The 14,832-nt window shown below is 45.7% G+C and overlaps 1 protein-coding gene across 1 annotated transcript in view; it reads left to right on the plus strand.

Moving 5' to 3' along the window:
* LOC128830596 (trifunctional purine biosynthetic protein adenosine-3-like) overlaps positions 1 to 14,832 on the plus strand; it is a 49,659-nt gene that overhangs the window by 5,598 nt on the left and 29,229 nt on the right. The window contains exons 2-7 of the mRNA XM_054016460.1: positions 3,113 to 3,297; positions 5,276 to 5,371; positions 7,560 to 7,734; positions 9,303 to 9,414; positions 10,337 to 10,405; positions 14,698 to 14,823. Of these exons, the coding sequence (XP_053872435.1) occupies positions 3,153 to 3,297; positions 5,276 to 5,371; positions 7,560 to 7,734; positions 9,303 to 9,414; positions 10,337 to 10,405; positions 14,698 to 14,823 (723 nt within the window). The 5' untranslated portion in view covers positions 3,113 to 3,152. The remainder of the gene's footprint in view (positions 1 to 3,112; positions 3,298 to 5,275; positions 5,372 to 7,559; positions 7,735 to 9,302; positions 9,415 to 10,336; positions 10,406 to 14,697; positions 14,824 to 14,832) is intronic.

The following is a 14,832-nucleotide window of genomic DNA, read 5'->3' on the forward strand; positions in this document are numbered from 1 at the left end:
GACTTATTATATAAAGTAATCCTTTTCCCTGCAGATGCAGAAGAAAGTCCCCTAAAAGAGGGTATATAAAACTTTTTAAAGTGGACATTATACTTGATCAGCTCAGTCATTTTGGAAATGTATATAATCAATCATTATTTTATCGATATTGGTGCCATCTCTGCTAGGAACCAAAATCTCCTTCCTAAAAGGTTACAGTTTACTAAAATCTGTTCTTAAACATAATGCTTTTGTATTTAAATATTGTCTCTGATTTTGTTTGTCAGCTATACAGTAAGCTCTCCACAGATCATCTGTTCCTGAGAAAGAGCAATGTTGTGTTGGCTGGAAAGCTGACATTTTTATGGTGGTCTTAATTTATTATGTATTTCGTGGCTATAGATAGATGCTATTGACATTAACCAATCTTAAAGGTCATATTCTGGGATTGGTTTTGTTCATGACATTTATATGTGCCCATTTTAATTTCATATTGGAAAAACTAAATCAGCAGATGTAAAATACATTGCATATTATAGTGTTTCTGAAATACATCAAAACAAATCTGCCAAGAAATACTATTGAGGCCTGTCAGTGTACAGAAACTCCTCACTTAACGTTGTAGTTATGTTGTAGGTATGTTCCTGAAAAATGCAACTTTAAGTGAAATGATGTTAAGCGAATCCAATTTCTCCATAAGAATGAATGTAAATGGGGGGGTTAGGTTCCAGGGAAATTTTTTTTTCCCCATATAGTACAGTACTGTAGTTGGGAGGTGCCCCTGCCTTACCCCACACAGGCACAGCCCACTGGCACTGGAGACAATGAGGCAGGCAAGGAGGCTGAAGGTGCTGTAGGCGAGGAGAAGCACAGTGCGCAGCGGCAGGGGCGGGGGGCTCAACCCTCAGCCCGCCCTTTCCACTCCTAAGCCTCCACCCTTAACCCACCTCTTCTTCCCCCTCTTATCCCCCTTTACTCCGCACGCCTTGTCCTTGCGCCTCCCCCCTCCCTCTCCTGCCCGCGGCAATAAGCTGGCTTGCGACGTTCAAGGGGCAGGAGGGGGGAAAGGAGCGAGGACTCGGCGCGCAGCCTCCCCCCTCCCTCCCCTGTCTCCTGCCCGCAGCAATTAGCTGGTTTGTGGCGTTCGGGAGGCAGGGGTGGGAGGGGAAGCCTGTGCGCCGAGTCCTCGCTCCTCCCCCTCCCTCCTGCCCCCGAATATCACAAGCCAGCTGATTGCTGGGGGCAGGAGGAGGGGGAAGGCACTGATCTGCGGGGTCTGCCGGCAGGCGGGAGGCGCTGTGCGGGGAGGCATAGGGGAGCTGATAGGAGGGCTGCCAGCTGTGGACAAAGCAGGCAGCCAAACGACGTTCTAGCGAAGCATTGCACAACTTTAAATGGAGCATGTTCTGTAATTGAGCAGGGACGTAAGATCGAAACAACGTTAAGTGGGGAGTTACTGTATTTGGGGGAAACAGCAGGTGTATTTAGCACGTTATTCAGTCTAAGCAGCATTCTCACTGATTTTTATAGTTTGACAATTGCTGTTTTTAAAAAATTACATATTTTAGTGCTCATTAAAGTTTCTGGATTGACATCCTCCATATTGAAGGCCACCTTAAAGCTAAGTTAAAAACAGCATTTGTATAAGCTTTCCCACACTACCAATGTGCCTCAGTACTTCTGTGGCGAAACCAGACCTAGGTGGGTAGTTCAGTCTCTACACCAGGGATCGGCAATCTTTGGCACACGGCCCGCCAGGGTAAGCACTCTGGGGGGCGGGGCCAATTTGTTTACCTGCCGCATCCACAGGTTCGGCTGATCATGGCTCCCACTGGCTGTGGTTCACCGCTCCAGGTCAATGGGGGCTGCGGGACGCGGCACGGGCCGAGTGGGAGCCGGGATTGGCCGAACCTGCAGACGCAGCAGGTAAACAAACCAACCCGGCCTGCCAGGGGGCTTGCCAAAGGTTGCCGATCCCTGCTCTACACTTTGGCCTGTATACTTAAGGGATTAAATCTTGACCCCATTGAAGTCAATGGTAAAACTTCCACTGACTTCAGTTGGTCCATGATTTCACCCAGAAGGCCAACACTGTTGCCAATCAATACCATGTGTGATGGTGTATTTTTGTCACCTGAATACTTATATGCTGGAAACTAGATTGAGGCCATAGGCGTGCGCACAGGGTGTGCCGGGTGTGCCCAGGTGCATCCTAATGCCTGCGGGCCAGATCCGGCCCCTCAGGGTTTTGGATCCGGCCTGTGGGATTTGCCCCCCGTGGTGCCACAGGCCCTGTGCTGCTCTCAGAAGCGGCCGGCATGGCACCACATCCCTGGGGCTCCGGGGGCAGAGGGCTCCATGTGTTGCTCCAGGCACCGCCCTCCGCAGCTCCCATTGGCTGGGAACGGGGAACCGCGGCCAATGGGAGCTTCGGAGGAGGTACCTGGAGGCGTGGCAAGGGCAGCGCGCGGAGCCCTGTGCCCTACGCCCCCCCCAGGGGCCGCTCAGGGACGTGGTGAGCAGTGCGGTGTGGGGCCAGGGCAGGCAGGCAGGGAACGCGCTGCTGCAGTCAAGCGGTGCCGGGCTGGAGCCCGAACCCCTCCTGCACCCCGCCCCCCAACTCCCTGCCCTGAGCCCCCTGCCTGCATCTTGCACCCCTCCTGCACCCCAACCCCCTGCCCTGAACCCTCTGCCTGCACCCCGTACCCCTCTTGCACCCCAACTCCCTGTCCTGAACCCCTTGCCGCACCCCTCCTGCACCCCAAACCCCTGCCCTGAACCCCCTGCCTGCACCCCGCACCCCTCCTGCACCAACTCCCTGCCCTGAGCCCCCGCCGCACCCCTCCTGCACGCCAACCTCCTGCCCAGAGCCCCCTCCTGCACTCTGCACCCCTCCTGCACCCCGCACTCCTCTGCCCCAATCCCTTGCCCTGAGCCCCTTCCTGCACACTGCATCCCCTCCCACACCCCGCATTCCCTCCTGCACCCCAACCTTTATGATGTTCGCCTTTAAAAAAAAAAAAATCCCTGGGTGCACACCCTAATGAAATGTGCTGTGCACGCCTATGACTGAGGCTACCAATTATGAGTGGCTGTTAGAGACATAATTCATATGTTTTGTTTTTTCCCATAGGACTCTGAAATAAGTACAGTGACTGGCTTTTCACAGACTGATGGCTGATCGAGTGCTTGTGATTGGCAGTGGAGGCAGAGAGCATGCTCTGGCCTGGAAATTGGCACAATCTCCACATGTAAAACAAGTGCTAGTTGCTCCAGGAAATGCAGGAACAGCTGATAATGGAAAGATTTCAAATTCAGGTAATAGAAAGCAAATAAATGATATTTCAAGCTGTGCGCACGTATATAGATGTGTGAATATAAACAAAAACGGTTCAATATTATATGTTGAATCAGTAGAAATTAACAGTGTGTCTTATTCTTTTCCACAAAAGATACCACAAATTATACCACATGCAAATAATTTTTGCTGTTTTTTTTTTTTTTTTTTTTTTTTTGAATGGTCAGATTATCTGATAAAACACTTACTCCTGGGGGCATTCTGCGCATGCACAGCATTTCTGTCCCCTGCAAATTTCTTTGATTCCCTGCAGAAAAATGACTTTCTGACAGGGAAGCAAAGGGAAGCCACTAGAGCGGTCATGGAACCCTGCCCAGCAGTATGTTTCAGGTGCCTAGGGCAGCTGGCAGAGAGATAAATCACTGTGGGGCAGGAGACAGGACTAGGGAAGACCTGGCTGGTGGCTCCTACCCTCTGCCGGGCTCAGCTGTTAGTCACAGCTGGGCTGGGGAGGATGGGACTTCCTCTACCCCTGTACGGCATCTGGGGCTGGGTATGCCCCCCCCCCCCCGATTTCTCCCCTGGTTGCAGAAAATTTTGCAAAACTCCCCCCCCCACCCACCCTCCTGCATTTATCGCTCCTCAGCTGCATGGGGACAAATAGATTCCTCACAAGGCATATTAATACAGAACTTTGTGTAATTCATTTAAATGACAATACAGAATTGTATTTCCTGCACCTGTCAGAAGCAGTGCAAAGACTTGGGGGAGTCAGGGGTAATGGAAGAGCTGAGGGAGAGGGAAGGAACATAGCGGTGTGGGTGGGAGGTTTTGCTTTGAGGGGGGGATGGTTAGGGTGTTGGGAAGCCTCCCCCATGCAGATCCTGGCTGACCCCAAGCCTCTCCCATTCAGTCAGGCATATCTACCTCTGTCCCCACACCCCTCATCTCCATGGGTCCCTGCAGCCCCTCTCCACCGTCCCCAGGCTCAACACTGTCACCCACTAGCTCCGGAGCCCATGCTCCAGTCTGACCCCCGAGTAGCCATTCTGAACTGCAGTCTGTGGCCCCCCCCCGCAGCCCTGTGTGCCCCACTCTGTCCTAACCTGGCTCTGCGAACAGGGTGCTGTGATGAACTCTTACTCCTGGGGGAATTCTACAGCACTGGGTATAGAATTTTGTATTTTCCTGCATAAAATACATTTTGCCTAAGAAGCGCTGCAGTTCCGTCTTTCGCCCACCAGAGGCAGCTCTGGTGCTAGAATGCCTTTTTATTTTTAAAAAGAACAGGAGTACTTGTGGCACCTTAGAGACTAACAAATTTGTTAGTCTCTAAGGGCTGGTCTACACTGGGGGGGGGGATCGATCCAAGATACGCAACTTCAGCTACGCGAAAGCGTAGCTGAAGTCGAAGTATCTTGGATCAAATTACCTGGGGTCCAGACGGCGCGGGATCGATGGCCACGGCTCCCCCGTCGACTGCGCTACTGCTGCTCGCTCTGGTGGAGTTCCGGAGTTGACGGTGAGCGCATTCGGGAATCGAGATAAATCGATAAACCCGATACGGCGGGTAGTGAAGACGTACCCTCAGGTGCCACAAGTACTCCTGTTCTTTTTGCGGATACAGACTAACACGGCTGCTACTCTGAACCCTTTTTATTTTTAAAATGTGCTAGTCTATTTGTATAAACATGTTTTAAAAATGTTTACTTGGGCTACCCAAAATAAACATAGCGTAATTAATATTTAATGACTGTATATTTATCAGATATTGTGCATAACTTTCAGTTATCTATTCTGGACTCCATTTTTAGTTCTATTTCAGTTTTGATAACGTTTGTAAGGGCTTAACACCCTTTAAGTTGTTCAGCTCTCCTTTTGCCTATAATATCCTATTCCAACACTGTTTGGGGGTGGAATTATAACCCCCTTTGTCTTTGATTCAGTGTACAAGTGTTTTATACTTGTAACTTAAGTATATATCTTTATTCTTTTCAGCTGTGTTAGTCAGCAATCATACTATCCTTGCCCAGTTCTGCAAAGACCATAACATTGGACTTGTGGTAGTTGGACCAGAGGCACACTTGGGAGCTGGTAAGGTTAGAATAAATTCTCTTGTTAGAAAAAGCCAAATGCCTTGAATTTATCTTAAAAGATAAATAATCATATTGAAGTTTTAAACTGTATTCTATCCTTAATTTAACTGAAGTGTGAGAATATTCTAGGTTTTTCTCTATACTGTACATGTAAGATTATTTTATGTCTAATTTTTGCTTCATAGCTGTGTACATGTTAGACATCATGTGGGAAATGTGCAGTCACTGAATGGTCTCACTACAAAGCTTTGTAAAATAAGATTAAAAGTCTCTTGAAACCAAATGATGAAACAGATAACTTAATCCATTTGTAAAATAACATTTTGAGCATTAAACTGTTCACTATAGCAAAGGACATAGCAGACTGCTTGGATGGTGCTTTGGGAGGTACTTAAGAACATAAAAACTGCCCTACTGGGTCAGACCAATGATCCATCTAGCCCAGTATCCTGTCTTCTGACAGGGGCCAATGTCAGGTGCTTCAGAGGGAATGAACAGAACAGGTAATTAACAAGTGATCCATCTCCTGTCTCCCATTCCCAGCTTTTGGCAAACAGAGGGGTAAGGACACCATCCCTGCCCTCCTTGGCTAATAGCCCTTGATGGAATCGATCCTCCATGAACGTATCTAGTTCTTTTTTGCCTCTATATAAAACCACATCTTGAATTCTGCATGCAGATCTGGTTGCTCCATCTCAAAAAGGATATATTGGAATTGGAGAAAGTACAGAAAAGGGCAACAAAAATGATTAGGGACTTTTCAGCTTGGAAAAGAGACTGCTAATGGGGGATATGATAGAAGTCTATAAAATCATGACTGGTATGGAGAAAGTAAATAAGGAAGTGTTATTTACTCCTCATAACACAAGAACTAGGGGGCACCAAATGAAATGTAGGCTTCCATGCTAACAGCGCCCTGAATATTTTTAAATGAGGGATGAGAACAAAAATAAAATGGTAATAAAGCACACAAACCCATCAATAATGTAAAGATGTTATAGAATAACGGCCTTCACCAAACAAGGACACTCCACTAGAGAAGTAGATTGCATTATGGAACGGGTCACCCAAATACCCTGAGAGAACCTGCTTCAATTCAGAAGAAAAGAACCCTCCAACACACCCTCCTAGTTGTCACCTACCACCCCACAATGGCACACACAGGGAGTATCATTAAACAATTAGGAAATCTTTCCTGAACCCCCTCTTCTGGCCTTCAAACAACCCCCCCCAACCTTTCCAAGCTCACTGTCAAAAGCAAGCTCCCCACAGATCAGGACACTCCAACTCAAAGCAACAACAGATGCAAAACCTGCAGATATATCTCCACTGCTACAATGATCAACTCCCAGCACAACGCTTCTTTCAAGATCCATGGGTCCTACACATGCCTTTCACAACATGTAATGTACCTTATCCAGCGCACTAAATGCCCCAATAACAACTGAGTGGGTGAAATGAGACAGTCACTATGTCTTGAATTCACACAGAAAAATGACAAAAGACAAAAAGACCGCGTCACCTGTGGGTGAACACTTTTCATGAAATGATCACTCCATATCTAACCTCTCAGTTCTCATCCTCAAAGGAAACCTGCACAACACCTTCAAAAGACGAACCTGGGAGCTTAAATTCATAACAGTGCTAGACACTAAAAATTATGGTCTTAATAAAGAAACTGGATTTATGGCTTATTACAACAATGTATAACCCATTAACCCCCCCTTTTTTTGTCCTATGACTGGAGAGTTTTTAACAGGCCACTTCACCTTGAATGGTCTCTTAGAATATGTGTTAACTACTTATGCTAAACAATCTGTCCCACCTTGTATTTACTTCTGACACTCTTGAATAACTTTCCCAGACCTGAAGAAGAGCTCTGTTTAAGCTCGAAAGCTTGTCTCTCTCTCTCTCCAGCAGAAGTTGGTCCAATAAAAGATGTTACCTCACCCACCTTTTTTCTATTATAGCAGTGGTTTTCAACCTTTTTTTTTTCATTTGTGGACGTCTAAAGCATTTTGAATGGCGGTATGGACCCCTTTGGAAATATTAGACACAGTCTGCAGACCCACAGGGGTCTGCGGACCATAGGTTGAAAACCACGGTCTTCTAGAATAAAAAGGCCATCTTAGGTAGACATTTGAATATTTGAGTGCATTTATCTTTTGGCACTCTTCAATTACTAGGCATTGTGGATGACTTGATGTCAGCTGGAGTGAGATGTTTTGGTCCCTCAGCCAAGGCAGCTCAGCTACAGACCAATACAAGCTTTGCCAAAGCCTTTCTGGATTGTCATGGGATCCCAACAGCAAGATGGAAAGCATTCGCCAACCCTCAAGAAGCTTGTAGCTTTATTACCAGGTAAATCATCCGTCACTTGAAGCTTATTCACTTTTTCAAGTATCTTGTATATTTGGTCTTGCCCATGGGTGGTGAGTACAATAGGCCAGGGAAGGCTAAACGTCCCCTGGCAGAGCCGCTGCTGCAGGACAGTAGGTTGTGGGTTTTTGCTTATTATGTGCTATGCAGGTTCCAGGGCAGCTGAGGCAGTGATATCTGCTATTCAGTTTCCTGGGTTCATCAGTGATCTCCCTGGACTCCAGAGAGATTACTGAAGAACCTGGGAAGCTGAGTAGTAGATACTGCCTCCTCAGCTGCTCCGAACCTGCATAGCACATATAAAAAGCTCAGCATCCATCTGCTGGGCATCTGGGGGTCTCGGGAGGCGAGACGCACTGCCTTTCCCATTCTCCAGCTCGGGTTGGTCATCCAGCACAGCGAGGCCAGCCCAGGGCTCCTCCATTGGCGACGGGAGTGGATTGGGGTTCCGCCAGCCCGGGGCTTCTCCGGCCACAGGAGGAGGGGCGCAGGGCACCTGCCATGCATTGAGTCCACAAATTGTGTTTTCTCTTATGTCATCTATATCTTCTTACTAATTTTACCCAAACAAGTTCTACTACACTATTTTCTATTACAGTTATGCAAAGGAACTTTGATATGTAAACAATAAAAGAACCTACAACACAAAGAAGAAAAGCAATCCCAGATTGACATGCACTGCAGAATATGAGCTTTTTGTGCTTGCTCCTGCTTCTAATTGAAGTCAAGAATTGGGCTTTGTGTCAGTGGTTTAAAATATGAAAAAGAAAACGGGCAATATCCGAAAATGTGTGTCTGTTTGCATGCTGGTGTTATGAATAATCTGTTCAAATATTCCATTTAGTTTTGCTATCCACAGGGCCGCTCCAGGCACCAGCTCAGCAAGCAGGTGCTTGGGGCGGTGAAGGGGAAGGGGTGGTACGTCTGGCTCTTTGGTGGCGGGTCCCTCAGTCCCTCTGGAAGGGAAGGACCTGCCGCCGAATAAGAAAGCGGCGTGGTGGAGCTGCCGCCAAAGTGCCACCGATCACGATCGTGGCATTTTATTTTATTATTTTTCCGCCGCTTGGGGCAGCAAAAACCCTGGAGCTGGCCCTGGCTATCCAATATCTGAGGGAGGAGGAAAGATGTATAAAATGTGGTTAAGCTATCTTTTGGAATTGGATAATAAATCATTTTTATGCTCAAAGAATACATGCTGTAATGTTGCGTAAACTACACCGTATTCCTCATGTAACAAAGTAGCTGAATCCCTGCTTTAAGTGCAAAACTCAGCATTAATTATGACTGTGACCTGAACACTGAGCGAATGTCAGAGCCTGCACTAGTTCTCAGGAGTTCCTTGTTGCCAGTCCTGTGCTTAGGCCACAAGACCATATTAAGTCCATCTGAAAATATGACATGTAAGATTGGCACAAGCAGGTACATTTTAATGTATAATTCCTCAGAAAAAGGGGAAAATTTTAGAAGTGTTCAACTTAGAAATTTACCTTTTAGAGGATGCATTGGAGATGTCTGATCCTGACTCTAATGTGCCCTGCCATCACTTATAGCACAGACTTTCCTGCACTGGTTATAAAGGCTAGTGGCCAAGCTGCTAGAAAAGAAATAATTATTGCAGCCAGCAAAGAGGAAGCCTGCAGAGCTGTGCAAGAGATTTTGCAGGTAAGCTACCCTTTGTTTAAATACTGTGAGGTCTGATTCTCGTTGCCTGGTGACCTGGAAGAAATGAATTTGAGGATTTCACTCTGTTCTGTAGCCCAAGCAGACAAGTGTTTTTCATCACAAAATCCACGACTTTGTTGGGCTGAGAGCTGAATGGACCTTGAAACTGAATTATTTTCTTAACCTAAGGAGGTTCCCTCCAGCTCAGGGCTGGTGTACTGGGAAGCTTACTCTGCTGCTGTCTATGCTGTACCTGTTCTCTGGGTAAAAGGAAGGCTTCAGTCACCAAAACTGACTGCTTCTTGTGACTGTGGGCCATTTTCCTGATGCCTTGCCCAGGCACGTATCTGGGCAGAGTTCCTCTGGGTGGCATCTATTGATTCCTTTGACCCTTTCTCATGGCAATGGGTGTTGACCAGTGTTCTCTGCTCAGTTTCCCCCTCTAGATCCCTCATTTTGTATCTGTGATCTTCACCCCCTCTTTTTTTTTTTTTTTGTCCCGTATGTAATCAGTTAAGTTCTGGGTTCTGTGGTGCCTCTCTGGTCTGAGGGGGGTGGTCTTTTCATTACTTTGGTTGTCTCTGCCCAGAATCCCAGGATTAACATAAGCTGGCTCTTTTCATATACACCTCTACTCCGATATAACGTGACCTGATATAATATGAATTCAGATATAACACGGTAAAGCAGTGCTCCAGGGGTGGGAGGGGGGACTGCACACTCCGGCGGATCAAAGCAAGTTCGATATAACGCAGTTTCACCTATAACACGGTAAGATTTTTTGGCTCCCGAGGACAGCATTATATCAGGGTAGAGGTGTACTTTGTCTTTCCTTCTCTTTGCGATGCTTTTCTTTTTTAAAGAGAAGACGATCTAACTGATGGATGTCACAGCTAATAACTAAAGAATATTTTTAATGCAGGATAAAGTGTTTGGAGAGACTGGAGAGACGGTTGTCATTGAAGAACTTCTTGAAGGGGAAGAGCTATCTGTATGTTCAGTTTTGGCTCAATAGTTTGGTCACAAATCCTTTTATGCACTTGTATTGTTACACTTTTTGCCTAAAAGCATGAATTCTTCATTTTAACTAGTCTGTGTTTTATATGGCAACCGCATAAATATGTAAGACGTGCAGTCTGATGTCAAGTTAGTCTATATACATTCTCAGTACAACTCTATTCTACATTAACCATAAATATGCAGTAACTGTGATCTGCGGGGATGAATTGACTCTCTAGAGGAGAAAAAAAGGATTTGCTGATTTTTAATATATCCACTTTGCTGTAATTCTTGCATTACATCCTAAATTGTTGTCCCAATGCTTAGTTCACTTTCTGTATCTGTAAATACAGTTGTGGTGCCTTCCTTGCTGTAGACTATATGTTACTCATCTGCAGGATACAATTTAAGCTTACCTGTATGGCACAGGTCTGGATGTTGTGCCACAGTTACAAGATGAATTCTCTACACAAGATTTTACTCCATTACCAAAGATAATATTTTGCTCTCTTTTTAGGCCCTGATCCTGCAAATAGACTCATAGACTTTAAGGTCAGAAGGGACCAATTATGATCATCTGGTCTGACCCCCTGCATGCTGCAGGCCACAAAATCGTCCCTACCCCTTCCCTGGACTCTGCTGTTGAAGTCCCCAATCCTGGGGTTTAGTGACTTCAATTGGCAGAGACCCTCCTGCTAATGATCCCTGCCCCATGCTGCGGAGGAAGGCGAAAAACCTCCAGTGCTCAGCCAATCTACCCTGGAGGAAAATTCCTTCCCGACCCCAAATATGGCGATCAGTAAGACCCCGAGCATTTAGGCAAGAGTCTCCAGCCCGACCCCTGTTAGCCACTATATTATTCACCTACCATTGCTTGGTATTCTTTGGCTACTATGTTTAACCATTAAACCATTCCCTCCATAAACTTATCTAACTTAATCTTAAAACCAGACAGGTCCGTCGCCCCCAACGTTTCCCTCGGAAGGCCGTTCCAATATTTCACCCCTCTGACGGTCAGAAACCTTCGTCTAATTTCAAGCCTGAACTTCCCCACGGCCAGTTTATATCCATTCGTTCTCGTGTCCAGATTAGTACTAAGCTGGAATAATTCCCCTCCCTCCCTTGTGTTTACCCCTCTGATATATTTAAAGATAGCAATCATATCCCCCCTCAGTCTTCGTTTTGTCAGACTAAACAACCCAAGCTCCTCTAGTCTCCTTTCATACGACAGGTTTTCCATTCCTCTAATCATCCTAGTCGCCCTTCTCTGCACCCGTTCTAGTTTGAGTTCATCTTTTTTAAACATGGGAGACCAGAACTGTACACAGTACTCCAAATGAGGTCTCACCAGCGCCTTATACAACGGAAGCAGGACCTCCTTATCCCTACTAGATATACCTCGCCTAATACATCCCAAGACCGCATTGGCTTTTTTCACCGCCGCGTCACATTGTCGACTCATAGTCATCCTGCGGTCTACTAGGACCCCTAGGTCCTTCTCCTCTTCCGTTACTTCTAACCAATGCGTTCCCAATTTGTATCTAAAATTCTTATTAGTCGTCCCCAAGTGCATCACCTTACACTTTCCACTATTAAACTTCATCCTATTTCTGGCACTCCAAATCACAAGCTCATTCAAGTCTCCCTGCAGAATATCCCTATCCTCCTCCGAATTTGCAACGCCTCCCACCTTCGTATCATCCGCAAACTTTATCAGCCCACTCCTGCAATCGGTTCCGAGGTCAGTTATAAATAGATTAAATAAAATGGGTCCCAAAACCGAACCTTGAGGCACTCCACTAGTAACCTCCCTCCAACCTGACAGTTCACCCTTCAATACGACCCGCTGCATTCTCCCCATTAACCAATTCTTTATCCACCTCTGGATTTTCATATCGATCCCCATGTTTTCCAATTTAACCAATAATTCCTCATGGGGTACAGTATCAAACGCTTTACTGAAATCCAAGTATATTAGGTCCATCGCATTTCCCTTATCTAATAAGTCCGTTACTTTCTCAAAGAAGGAGATCAGATTCGTTTGGCACGATCTGCCCTTCGTAAAACCATGTTGTAATTTATCGCAATTGCCATTAACCTCAAGGTCCTCAACTAGTTTCTCTTTCAGAATTTTCTCCAGCACCTTGCACACTACAGATGTTAAGCTAACAGGCTTGTAGTTACCCGGATCACTTTTTTTCCCTTTCTTGAAAATAGGAACCACATTAGCTATTCTCCAGTCTAACGGGACCACCCCCGAGTTTACAGATTCATTAAATATTATCGCTAATGGGCCTGCTATTTCCCGTGCCAATTCCTTCAATATCCTCGGATGAAGATCGTCCGGTCCTCCCGACTTAGCCCCATTAAGGTGTTCAAGGTTTGTTTCTACCTCGGATATGGTAATCTCCCATCCTGTATGCCCCTCTGTCACGGTGCTAGTATCCCTAATACCTCTACTGGCCTCATTAAACACCGATGCAAAATATTCATTGAGATATTGAGCCATGCCTAGAGTATCTTTAATCTCCTCTCCAGCTATAGTCTTCAGCGGTCCCACTTCTTCCTTCTTTGCTTTCTTCCTATTGATATGGCTGTAAAACCTCTTACTATTGCTTTTAATTCCCCTCGCTAGGTCTAACTCTACACGGCCTTTGGCCTTTCTCACTCTACCTCTACATTCTCTGACTTCACTAAGGTAAGTTTCCTTACAGATCCCTCCCCTCTTCCACTCTTTGTACGCTTTCTGTTTTTTCCTAATCGCCCCTTTGAGTCGGTCGCTCATCCAGCTCGGTCTAAAACTCTTGCTTAGTAATCTTTTTCCCTTTTTTGGGATACAGGCCTCTGACAGCTCATGCATCTTTAATTTAAAGTAATCCCAGGCTTCTTCTGCCTTTAGATCCTTTAATATGTTTGCCCAATCCACTTCCCTTACCAGCCCCCTTAATTTGTTAAAATTGGCCTTTTTAAAATTATAAACCCTAGTCTTTGACTTAATTCTGTTACTCCTTCCATTTAGTTTAAACCGAATTAGCTCATGATCGCTGGAGCCCAAGTTGTCCCCTACTACCACTTCCTCAACGAATCAAATCTAAAATGGCCTCCCCCCTCGTCGGTTCAGCTACCACTTGATGAAGGAATTGATCAGCAAGCACATCTAGGAACATCTGAGCCCTATTATTGCTACTAGCGTTTGTTCCCCAATCTATATCCGGGAAGTTAAAGTCCCCCATAATTACACAGTTTCTATTAGTATTTACTTTTCTAAACACATTAAATAGTTCCTTATCCATATCCTGGGTTGATCCCGGCGGTCTATAGCACACCCCAAGCACTATCCCCGGAGAGGCTCTAGTAGTCCTTTTACCCAGTGTGAGTGTTGCCCAGACGGACTCTGTGTTATCTATTCCATCAACTATTATTTCTTTACAGCATATTTCACTATTGACATACAGTGCCACCCCCCCACCTTTACCTTTGTCCCGGTCCTTCCTAAACAGTGCATACCCCTCCATACCTGTGCTCCAGTCGTGACTGCCATTCCACCACGTTTCAGTTATTCCTACGATATCCGGTTTCAATTCTCGGACCAAGAGCTCCAATTCCTCCATTTTATTACCTAGGCTTCTCGCATTGGTGTATAAACACCCTAATGTATGTTGTTTAGCCTGTCTCCCATTAGTAACATTATATGTTGCGGGCCTCTTTGTGTCCGTCCCCCCTGTCCCTCCTATGTCCAATCTCATCTCCCCGGCTATGTCTCCTCTCATTTCACTCACCTTTTCAATACTGGAATCTGGCGTGGAGATTAACTGTGCATCTCCCAACCGTCTCCCCAAACTTCCTAGTTTAAAGCTCTTTTGATAAGGTGAGCCAGCCTCCCTCCCAGAAGTATATTTACTCTGTGCTTAATTTTAAGCACTTGAATGGTTCCAATGAAATCAGTGGGATTACTCACATGCCTAAAGATATTCATAAATTGTTGAATCAGGACCTTAATGTACCCAGCCCTGATAGTATAGTAGAAGAGAATTCTTATATGTGGCCCTCACCAGTCAAAACCATTGTCTCCAGAAATCTTTGTTAATACCTAAATAAATAATTAAGACAGGCTACTCCTTGTAGTCAGTGGAGTTACAACAAGATGAATTTGGCCCATTGTTTTCTAGTTTTGAACCTTAAATACTAATGACAGGGCTAAATCTGTGGCCTTCTGAGCTGATTTCAGTTAATACAGAACATAACCATTTGAGTACATTCTGTGATGTTTGTCTTTCTTTATAGTGCTTATGCTTCACTGATGGTGTCACTGTTGCTCCCATGCCACTAGTCCAGGCCCACAAACAGTTAATGGATGGAGACCAGGGTCCAAATACTGCAGGGATGGGAGCTTATTGCCCAGTACCACAGGTGTAGTGA

Source organism: Malaclemys terrapin, chromosome 1 (assembly GCF_027887155.1).
Source record: "Malaclemys terrapin pileata isolate rMalTer1 chromosome 1, rMalTer1.hap1, whole genome shotgun sequence".
Lineage (NCBI taxonomy): Eukaryota > Metazoa > Chordata > Testudines > Emydidae > Malaclemys > Malaclemys terrapin.